The 12,365-nt window shown below is 38.9% G+C and overlaps 1 protein-coding gene across 1 annotated transcript in view; it reads right to left on the bottom strand.

The window, feature by feature from the left end:
• Positions 1 to 12,365, bottom strand: part of LOC123549898 (RNA cytosine-C(5)-methyltransferase NSUN2-like) — a 49,728-nt gene that overhangs the window by 11,064 nt on the left and 26,299 nt on the right. The window contains exons 12-16 of the mRNA XM_053546493.1: positions 10,849 to 10,976; positions 10,085 to 10,170; positions 8,150 to 8,360; positions 1,708 to 1,791; positions 346 to 478 (exon numbers count right to left, since the gene is read on the bottom strand). Of these exons, the coding sequence (XP_053402468.1) occupies positions 346 to 478; positions 1,708 to 1,791; positions 8,150 to 8,360; positions 10,085 to 10,170; positions 10,849 to 10,976 (642 nt within the window). The remainder of the gene's footprint in view (positions 1 to 345; positions 479 to 1,707; positions 1,792 to 8,149; positions 8,361 to 10,084; positions 10,171 to 10,848; positions 10,977 to 12,365) is intronic.

Below are 12,365 nucleotides of genomic sequence, written 5' to 3'. Positions count from 1 at the left end.
GGGTCTTCAAACCCACATTAGTGAGGGGTAAGTGATTCAAAGTCTGTGACCTTTAAATCTCGGCCGGGAGACCCCTATGAAATAACCGCTTTGTCTGAAACCATGTTATATCTGGCTAACAAAAAAGGATCATTTTACAGTATAATTTTTTCATATGTATTTTATCTTAATGACATGCCTGAAAAGCTTAAACTTGTCTATTTTTTCTTAATGAGATGGAACAGTGGGGTTGCCTTTACGTGATTCTATCACTGAATTCAAGGCATACAAAGGGTGAACAGAGCAAATCGCTGTTTTACAACAAAAAGTCTTTCAGACAGAACAAAATAAATTTTAAATTCTTACATTGCTTTCTGCCTTTTCCTTGTTATATTTTACGAGAGACTTTGCCATGGGGCACGACTGGAAGTAAGTTGTTTTATTATGCCGCATCACCATATTTGTGGGGTCAAAATCATCGGAGATCTTGAAAAACTCCCTGTAATAAAAAATACAATACATTCAGAAAACAGATCCTATTAACTTCTATCTATAGTAACAATTTTCTGTCGCAACTACACAAATACCAGTTGACATGCTCAAGTGGTACTGGCAAAGTGTTTCCAAATAACATGTTGACGGCACACTTCCAGACTATCCACATAGTCTGATACCAAGGTCATTATAATAACAATATATACAATGAAAAGGTCAATGAATGACTTGGATGTGCCTTCTGGCCATAATGGCATACCTAGTGTCAAAATGGTCCAAGACAATTAATACACTAGGTGTGCCAATATGGCCAGAAGGCACCCCGCAACCACCTACAACCATGTATCAGCCTCTTAGTATTCAATATGTTTTTATAATTTTTCATTCTTTTAAATTTATTACAACTTCTCTCCTTCAAAACTGGAAAGGATGAACAGCTACTTGAGTCCTAGCCTTGAATTCTAAATGTCACATTAATTATTTTTTAGTCTGAAACCTGCAGAGGAAGTTTTAGAACTGATGTTTACTACATAATATACCCACTTCATGAATATCTGACAAATACTCGCTCCCAGGCAAAGGACAGTGGAAACTGCTGTCAAATTCCACTCTCATTAAATTTGAACCCACAACCTCAAAGTCAGGAGTCTGATACTCTACCTCTGCAACACTATTTAGCTAGACTGACTAGGTAGAGCACAAATATATCTATGTAGAAGTTACAATTTTCATTCCTGGGCAACATTTTCTTTCCAATAACACAAATTTCAATCTTACTTAATCTGTCCCCTGCAACAAGCTTTGCTCCGCAGTATTTACTTTACAAGGGTTGTTCTGTGTCCTTTAAGGTAGCACAGACCATATAGTTAAGGTGTCAGCTGCTGCACCACTGGGCTTAGGGCTCTAATGCATACATTCTCATACCACACAAGGCTTGCAGATATACTATCAGAATGCAGCTCTGCCATTGGCCAATATCAGAATGCAGCTCTGCGATTTGTCATTTTCAAAACCTGAGCTCAGAATCGGCCAATCAGAAGCTGGAGTTCTGAGACTGGTCTCCAAACTCAGTTTTACAATCCTGGAATCAGGCTTTTCCCCCTAAAGAAGTAGACTTGGGAGTGACTCAAATAAACTTCAAGCTTTCTTCCAAATCAAGTTAGAATAAACTAGCAGACACATCAAAAGTACACCATCTATTCAGCAGAAGCAATAAATCTATTGGATACTTACTTGATTTTCAACCATTCCTCTGTAGTTTTCTCACAAAACACAAAATTCTGTTCCACCTCTGGTATCAGTTGTCTTGGTTTACACCTATAACAAAGAAATTACATATTAAAGGGATAAGAATGCTTTAAATACCAAAATGTAAATTAACAAGCGCTGTCACTAATGGTGACAAATGCCCCCGCAGTGCCTTGACATTTGACCTGGTGACCTTTGACCTGATGACCCCAAAGTCAATAGCGGTCGTGTGTTCAATAAGTACTGTCAGCAGGTGAAGTTTGAAGGTCCTGGGTGCAGTGGTTCACGAGTAAAGTGCCTTCATCAAAAAGTTAACATTGGTCTCTGTGACCTTGACCTTTGACCTGGTGACCCCAAAGTCAGTACGGGTCATGTACTCAATAAATACTATCAGCATGTGAAGTTTGAAGGTCCTGGGTGCAGTGGTTCGCGAGTAAAGTGCCTTCATGCAAAAAGTTAACATTGGCCCCTGTGACCTTGACCTTTGACCTGGTGAACCCAAAGTCAGTAGGGATCATGTACTCAATTAGTACTATCAGCAAGTGCCTTCATGCAAAAAATTAACATTGGCCTCTGTGACCCTGACCTTTGACCTGATGACCCCATCGTGTACTCAATATGTACTATCAGCATGTGAAGTTTGAAGGTCCTGGGTGCAGTGGTTCGCGAGAAAAGTGCCTTCATGCAAAAAGTTAACATTGGCCCTGTGACCTTGACCTTTGACCTGGTGATCCCAAAGTCAGTAGGGGTCGTGTACTCAATAGCATATGAAGTTTGAAGGTCCTGGGTGCAGTGGTTTGCAAGTAAAGTGCCTTCATGCAAAAAATTAACACTGGCCCCTGTGACCTTGACCTTTGACCTGGTGACCCCAAAGTCAGTAGGGGTCGTGTACTCAATGAGTACTATCATCATGTGAAGTTCGAAGGTCCTGGGTGCAGTGGTTCGCGAGTAAAGTTCCTTCATGCAAAAAGTTAACATTGGACCGTGTGACCTTGACCTTTGACCTGGTGACCCCAAAGTCAGTAGGGATCGTGTACTCAATATGTACTATCAACATGTGAAGTTTGAAGGTCCTGGGTGCAGTGGTTCGCGAGTTAAGTGCCTTCATGCAAAAAGTAAACATTGGCCCGTGTGACCTTGACCTTTGACCTGGTGACCCAAAGTCAGTAGGGGTCCTGTACTCAATAAGTAATATCAGCATGTGAAGTTTGAAGGTCCTGTGTGCAGTGGTTTGCGAGTAAAGTGCCTTCATGCAAAAAGTTAACACTGGCCCCTGTGACCTTGACCTTTGACCCCAATGTCAGTAGGGGTCGTGTACTCAATAAGTACTATCAGCATGTGAAGTTTGAAGGTCCTGGGTGCACTGGTTTGTGAGTAAAGTGCCTTCATGCAAAAATTTAACGTTGTGACAAACGAACGAACGAACTAACGAATGAACGGATAGACAGTTGAAAACTATGCCTCCCTTCGGGGGCATAAAAAGCCGTTCTAACATATTTAAGAAATTATATTATTAAGTATGGAGTCATAATACCAGCAGTTTCGAATTAAAACTTAAAAGACAAATTTTCTTAAGCTACTGAAGCAACTTTGGACGAGAATAGCTGACTAAAGCCCATTAAGTAGTGTCCTCTCTTGTGGGTTAGCAGGGAACAGACCAGGCTCCCCTATGCAACCAAAGAGGGTTGATCCAGAGGTTATGTCACTTCGTCCACTGTACATCTATTCAACGTTGCATTATAAAAGAAATTAGATCAGGATGTAAGCTAATTCATATGATTATATTTTCAATAGTTGTTTCGTTTTAAATTTATAGAACTTCAAAGTTCACACCAGACAACATTTCGCTGCAAGCAAAAAAAGCGTTGTTTTTACGAAAAGTAACAAGAGTGCCAGAATGTCACAATATACGCCCGTCACAGCAAATTTCTTTACTCTAGCACCTGTATTTGCAAATGGAATTTTAATTTTGTGGTTGTTTAGTAATCATTGTAAGTCATTTGTTTTTCTAAGTCCACAAAAAAACTCCTTACCAGGTAGAGATACCTTAAAATACACCTAAAATTTGAAAGTAACATCCATGTTGTACCACAGAAAAGTGGTCTTGTTTTTTCCCTACGGTCAGTTATAAAAAAGTTACAATATAAGTTATTTATAGTAACAACTAAGGGAAGATAATCTTAAAAAAAAAAAAAAAAAAAAAAAAAAAAAAAAAAATCCCCAAAAAAATTGTAAGTCCACACAAAAATCTTTACCAGGTAGAGATTAGTCAAAATACACCTCATAATTGGATGTAGCATGCATGTTGTACTACAGAAAAGTGGTCTCGATTTTTCCCTACGACTAGTAATGAAAAAGTTACAATATAAGCTATTTATAGTAACAACAAAGGGAAGTAATTCTAAAGAAGGGAATTGCGCATGACACTTCGTCTCATGATGGTGTATAATTAATTGTGCCAAGTTACATCAAAATCCCTCCATGCATGAAGAAGAAATGCTTCGGACAAAGTCATTATTGTATCTGACCTTTGGCCTCTAAGTGTGACCTTGACCTTTGACCTAGGGACCTGGTTCTTGCGCATGACACTCCGCCTTGTGGGGGTGAACATTTGTGCAAAGTTATATCAAAATCCCTCTATGCATGAAGAAGAAATGCTCCGGACAAGGTTTTCATTCTTGTATCCTTTGACCTCTAAGTGTGACCTTGACCTTAGACCTAGGGACCTGGTTCTTGCGCATGACACTCCGCCTCATGGTGATGAACATTTGTGCCAAGTTATATCAAAATCCCTCCATGCATGAAGAAGATATGCTCCGGACAAAGTTTTCTTTCTTGTATCCTTTGACCTCTAAGTGTGACCTTGACCTTAGAGCTAGGGACCTGGTTCTTGCGCATGACACTCCGTCTCATGATGATGAACAATTGTGCCAACTTTCATCAAAATCCCTCCATGCATGAAGAAGATATGCTCCGGACAAAGTCATTCTTGAATTTGACCTTTGACCTCTAAGTGTGACCTTGACCTTAGACCTAGGGACCTGGTTTTTGCGCATGACACTCCGTCTCATGATGGTGAACAACTGTGCCAAGTTTCATCAAAATCCCTTCATGCATGTAGAAGATATGCTCCGGACAAAGTCTGTGGACGCCGCCCGCCCGCCATCCCGCCCGCCCGCCCGCCCGCCAGGGGCGTTCCCATAATACGTCCCGTTTTTCAAACGGGCGTATAAAAAAACAAGAGCTGTCTCCATAGGATGACACATGCCCCCCATGGCACTTTGAATGAATAGTTATGGCCGATGTTAGAGCTTAGGACCTTTGACCTACAGACCTGGGTCTTGCGCGCGACACGTCGTCTTACTGTGGTACACATTCATGCCCAATAATTTTAAAATCCATGCATGAATGACAAAGATATGGACCAGACATGCCCATCAATGCACTATCATGAAATATGACCTTTAACGTCTAAGTGTGACCTTGACCTTTGAGCTACGGACCTGGGTCTTGCGCGCGACACATCGTCTTACTGTGGTACACATTCATGCCAAGTTATTTGAAAATCCATCCATGGATGACAAAGATATGGACCGGACACGAATGCACTATCATGAAAAATGACCTTTAACGTCTAAGTGTGACCTTGACCTTTGAGCTACGGACCTGGGTCTTGCGCGCGACATGTCGTCTTACTGTGGTACACATTCATGCCAAGTTATTTGAAAATCCATCCATCGATGACAAAGATATGGACCGGACACGAAAATTGCGGACAGACCGACAGACGGTTCAAAAACTATATGCCTCCCTTCGGGGGCATAAAAAATAAAGTTCTAAATGCACTCCATTATTAAAACAGGAAGAAGTGAAACAAATTATCCTCATTTTAAGACAACTTAAAAGCATTGACTTTAGGTTACATTCTTAACATCATTTCATTTGTTAAGTAAAATATATATTATGTATAAATAAACAAGAGCTGTCTCCATAGGATGACACATGCCCCCGATGGCACTTTGAATGAATAGTTATGGCCGATGTTAGAGTTTAGGACCTTTGACCTACGGAGCTGGGTCTTGCGCGCGACACGTCATCTTACTGTGTCACACATTCATGCGTAGTTATTTTAAAATCCATGCATGAATGACAAAGACCAGACACGCCCATCAATGCACTATCATGAAAAATGACCTTTAACGTCTAAGTGTGACCTTGACCTTTGAGCTACGGACCTGGGTCTTGCGCACGACATGTCGTCTTACTGTGGTACACATTCATGCCAAGTTATTTGAAAATCCATCCATGGATGACAAAGATATGGTCCTGACACGAATGCACTATCATGAAAAATGACCTTTAACGTTTAAGTGTGACCTTGACCTTTGAGCTACGGACCTGGGTCTTGCGCACGACACGTCGTCTTACTGTGGTACACATTCATGCCAAGTTATTTGAAAATCCATCCATGGATGACAAAGATATGGACCGGACACGAATGCACTATCATGAAAAATGACCTTTAACGTCTAAGTGTGACCTTGACCTTTGAGCAACGGACCTGGGTCTTGCGCGCGACATGTCGTCTTACTGTGGTACACATTCATGCCAAGTTATTTGAAAATCCATCCATCGATGACAAAGATATGGACCGGACACGAAAATTGCGGACAGACCGACAGACTGACAGACGGTTCAAAAACTATATGCCTCCCTTCGGGGGCATAAAAAATAAAGTTCTAAATGCACTCCATTATTAAAACAGGAAGAAGTGAAACAAATTATCCTCATTTTAAGACAACTTAAAAGCATTGACTTTAGGTTACATTCTTAACATCATTTCATTTGTTAAGTAAAATATATATTATGTATAAATAAACAAGAGCTGTCTCCATAGGATGACACATGCCCCCGATGGCACTTTGAATGAATAGTTATGGCCGATGTTAGAGTTTAGGACCTTTGACCTACGGAGCTGGGTCTTGCGCGCGACACGTCATCTTACTGTGTCACACATTCATGCGTAGTTATTTTAAAATCCATGCATGAATGACAAAGATATGGACCAGACACACCCATCAATGCACTATCATGCAAAATGACCTTTAACGTCTAAGTGTGACCTTGACCTTTGAGCTACGGACCTGGGTCTTGCGCACGACACGTCGTCTTACTGTGGTACACATTCATGCCAAGTTATTTGAAAATCCATCCATGGATGACAAAGATATGGACCGGACACGCCCATCAATGCACTATCCTTTAACGTCTAAGTGTGACCTTGACCTTTGAGCTACGGACCTGGGTCTTGCGCGCGACACATCGTCTTACTGTGGTACACATTCATGCCAAGTTATTTGAAAATCCATCCATGGATGACAAAGATATGGACCGGACACGCCCATCAATGCACTATCCTTTAAAGTCTAAGCGTGACCTTGACCTTTGAGCTACGGACCTGGGTCTTGCGCGCGACACGTCGTCTTACTGTGGTACACATTCATGCCAAGTTATTTGAAAATCCATCCATCGATGACAAAGATATGGACCGGACAACCCCATCAATGCACTATCCTTTAATGTCTTAGTGTGACCTTGACCTTTGAGCTACGGACCTGGGTCTTGCGTGTGACACGTCGTCTTACTGTGGTACACATTCATGCCAAGTTATTTGAAAATCCATCCATCGATGACAAAGATATGGACCGGACACGAAAATTGCGGACAGACTGACAGACTGACAGACCGACGGACCGACAGACGGTTCAAAAACTATATGCCTCCCTTCGGGGGCATAAAAACTACTAAACATAGATAATCACCAATTGACATCAAAACAACATACCTACTCATACAAAATTATAACCATGTGTAGTTACATGTTTTAGCAGTCAATCGTGTAAACTAAAGTGGCATCCTTGTGTATTTAAGTTATTAATGTAGTGCAAAAGCTTGTTACTGATTATCGGCAACCATATCAATTTCTGACGTCAATAACAATTGTGACTTGCAGCAATCTTCGTCACAATGCTTTCTGTGCATGTCGATATCTTGATAAATAAGCAACAATTTTTCATGGAATTTTCAGAAAGTATGGCAAGTAGATAAAGGTACTTGGGTAGAGAGTTTTGTTGTTTCCTTTTCATTATACACATTTTTATGGCTCCAGTGACATAACTTTTGGATCAACCCTCGTAATTTCTCATTAAAAATCAACATCTGAGTGTGTAAAAGTTCTATATAAGTACCATAGATAGCTGATACAACCAACTATATTCCAGACAGGTGACTACTACATGCCTATATAAAAATGTCTGATGAAAACTTCTGTCCCTACAAGTAATTGTACACAAAGTCATATTAAACAACATTGTTTTCCAAATCTCTAATTCAAGAAAGAACTTTAGAAAAATACAGAATCACTTACGATGGATCCATTTCCTGTGCAGGAACACCAAATGTCTCCTTACTGACTCTAGTGATAGTCTGAAGTTTCTGATTAGTGATTTCAGTCGTCCATTCGATCTCCGTGGGGGCCACGTGACATTTCAACTTGATGTTGTATCCGTATTGTCGAGCTTTGGGTTCCTCCAGTTTGGGTTCAAGCCTCTTGGCCTTCATCTCTTCAATAATCTTGGCTGTAAAATTGCTAAAGTTGTGAGTGTTTCCCAGCAACTCATTAAAAGATTTCGGGCAAAGGGGGCTTTATCCCAACTCATTTTTAAAGTTGTACATAGTCAAATTTGTTTTTGTTGTCAAAGAAATGTATAAAGTATGATTCCTGATGTTTATTGTTCGAGAGCGATTAGCCGTTTTGCAAAACTGAATGCGGTTTCACCTAGTAATCGAATCGGATCCGATTAACCGAGAAACTGTCCCAGTCCTAGCAAAAACATAAATTGTATTAAAAAATAATACAGAAATAAAAAAACAAGAGGGCCATGATGGCCCTATATCGCTCACCTGTTATCATTGCACTTGAGGACAAGAAGGTCCTCAGAAAAAATATCTAAGTCCAAAGGACAGGAACAACAAAGGAAAGAAATTTAACCATAAAGAAAAAAAAAATCTTTCAAGGTACAGATATGTCAAAATACACCTAAAAATTGGAGGTACCATCCATGTTGTACCACAGAAAAGTGGTCTCCGTTTTTCCCTACGGCCAGTAATAAAAAAGTTACTAAAAATAAGCTATTTACATTAACGTAAAAGGGAAGTAATTAAAAAGAAAATTATTGTAAGTGAACAAAAGAAGGATCTGCCAAATAAATCTGTTGACATAAATGAAATTTCAGATCAGTATCTTCATTAGTTACGGAGATATACCCATTTTTATTTGAAATAAAGAGAGGTAATTTGACATAAAGTCAGTCCATAGTTATCTACCCTGATTGACTCAGTCCAACTAATGATAATAATGAAATTTCAAATAAGTCCTATAAGTACTTACTGATATAAATCCATTTTGACTATAATCAGGGGAGGTAATCAGATATAAAATAACTCTGGAACCTACGATTGGATCTGATTTGTCATGGAATCCAAGATTTATTGTTGTTCAAGATATTTTGGAAGTTTGTATCAAATAAAACCATAAATGAAGTCTCTATATGGCTGCAAAAGCCAAAATAGCCAATTTTGGACCTTCAAGGGGCCATAACTCTGGAACCCATCATGGAATCTGGCCAGTTCAAGAAAGGAACCAAGATCTTGTGGTGATACAAGTTGTGTGTAAGTTTGGTTAAAATCAAATCATAAATGAAGTTGCTATTGTGCAGACAAGGTCAAAATAGCCAATTTTGGCCCTTTCAGGGGCCATAACTCTGCAACCCATTATGGGATCTGGCCGGTTCAACAAAGGAAGTGAGATCTTATAGCAACACAAGTTTTGTGCAAGTTTGATTAAATTCAAATCATAAATGAAGCTGCTATTGTGCAGACAAGGTCAAAATAGCTAATTCTGGCCCTTTCAGGGGCCATAACTCTGGAACCCAAAATGGAATCTAGCCAGTTCAAAAAAGGAACCAAGATCTTATAGTGACACAAGTTGTGTGCAAGTTTGGTTAAAATCAAATCATAAATGAAGCTGCTATTGTGCAGACAAGGTCAAAATAGCTGATTTTGGCCCTTTCAGGGGCCATAACTCTGGAACCCATAATGGGATCTGGCCAGTTCAAGAAAGGAACCGAGATCTTATGGTGATGTAAGTTGTGTGCAAGTTTGGTTAAAATAAGATCATAAATGAAACCACTATCGTGCAGACAAGAAATTGTTGACGGACGTACGGACAAACGACGGACAAAGGGTGATCACAAAAGCTCACCTTGTCACTATGTGACAGGTGAGCTAAAAAATAACAGACCTCTAATCCATGGTAGTTCTGATGTCTTCACTAGGACAGCACAGAAAAATCCAGTGGTATCGTTGTCATGTGGTAAAACTCGAACACTGAAAACGAAAATAAACACAAGTTACTTGTTTCATAACATTTCTATCTCGAAAATATCAGTAAAACCGATGGATGCTGACTGAAATATGATTCTTATATATTAAAAGAACAAATGTAGAATCCACTGACTAGGCATATGATATGCTAAATAACCAAAAAGCAATATCTCATTGAAAAATAATTCTTGAAACTGTGACAGTGCTGGGAAAAACCACTCTACCAATCAAAGTACGTAGACCATTTTTTTAGGCCGGATTTAACACCACATCAACACAATTTAAAACATATTGCGACTTTCCAACATTTATAGGGACATGCCTTCAGGTAATCATCAAAATTTATCATCAGATATCAAAAACTATACACCATTATGGTTTAAGTATTTCTATAAAGTATATCACATCTTAAAAGCATGTCTACCACTTTTGATAATTTTACTACAAATTTAACTGACTATTAGTACTCTTCTAGACAAATAAAAATTTCTAAAATATATCAAATCATTTTGAAAAATTTTATATTTAAATCACTAACTAAAGAAAATACTACACTTTCTAAATAAAAAAAAATTCAACATAAATTATGGAATTATGAGGCATGCAGATTAGTATATATTTTTTTTTTAAAAACCCATGGACAGTACTGAAACACTAAAGACAAATTATATGACTACCTACCATCTCTCCATATGATAGGCCATGACTTCCTTAATTGGTGGAGGGAAAACTGTGGCTGGATAGTCAGCCTGGAATTTTTCATTTGCATCGGTAAAATTCTCCAGGAAAAACCCTTCTTCAGTCATCACCTGAAAATGTTTACAACTGTGTATAGTTAACTAAATTTATAGACCTCTGAGCCGTTAATTACGGTATATACAACTTATGTCACTGTTCTTTGCACCCACAAATGAAACAGTTCAGATTTTTCTTAAAGAAAGAACAAGTACAAACCAAAGATATAATACAGAAAGTAATTACAGAATTATATGTTGTACCATGCAATCCTATACTTCACAAGGGAAGGCAATATTTGTGCGCTGTAGGTTCAACACAACTCAATGCATGTCAAAGTTAGAGCCCATTGATAAACAGATCAAAACATTCTGACCTTGACATTCTGAGCTACAGGCCAGGGGCTCATGCAACATCTCATAGTGAAAAGAACATTTATGCAATATTATTTGGAAAGTCCTAGTAGAGTCTTTAAGCATTTTGTCATTCCCTCTGTGACCTTGATTTTGGTCTACTGGTCTAGATCTTCAGCATGATATGGCATCTTTCTTCTGGTAAAAATTCGTGAATTCAAAACTCGCATGAAAGACGACTCAATTTTGATGACGCATTTAACCTCTTGATCTGCAGCCTTGACCTTCAAGCTACCAGTCAAGCATGTCCTTGATCTTTGTGCTACCAGTGCCAATCTTGCTTCAACACATTATGGAACATACAGGGCAGAGCTTAAATTATGCCATCATGTTACCTTGCAAATTGTCAATAGGCCGATAATGGATAATGATAAAAATATCGGGCGACTTGAATTTCGTTCTGATTTCAGATCAAAGTATAGTGGGGAGCTCCAGAGCAACTATTTCGCTCAAGTCGCCCCCTAGCTAAAACCCTGACATACTATAGCAAAAAAATTGAAAACAGGTAAAATCTTAAGCCTGTCAAAACCAGAAACTACTCAAAAGTGTTCTTTAACTATGGACAACTTGCCTCTGACAAATCTTTTCTGTAAAACATACAAGTTATTTCAAAATCACCTGATGGGATGGCAGAGTTATTGGTAACAAAAAAAGTAGACTTTCGTCTTTTTCCCCTTGATCACTGGAGTTCAGGCCTGGGTCTTTTATGAAACAAGAAGTATTTTCACTAGAGCGAACTATTGCTCACTATGTGTTGATTCAATTACTAGCAAGATTGCAAGATGTGAGCAAACACAACAAAAAATTTGATGACTATACAGAACTTACTTAACAGAACTTATCTATTTTTTATAAATTTTTCAGAACATTCAAACTCAAAAAGGTCTAAAAGCGGAAATACATCTAAGCTCCTTAAAATGCAAACAAAAGTTTATAAAGCAACCTAACATAATAATTATGTCCGAATGGTTATAGGTTGTAAGGGTTTTTCCACCAAAATCTCACCTTTTCTGGTAATAACATCTGCTGGTAAACTGTCTGGTTCCATGT

The sequence above is a fragment of the Mercenaria mercenaria genome, chromosome 6 (genome assembly GCF_021730395.1).
Source record: "Mercenaria mercenaria strain notata chromosome 6, MADL_Memer_1, whole genome shotgun sequence".
NCBI classification, from domain to species: Eukaryota; Metazoa; Mollusca; class Bivalvia; order Venerida; family Veneridae; genus Mercenaria; species Mercenaria mercenaria.
This window is presented reverse-complemented; position numbering and strand designations above follow the sequence as displayed.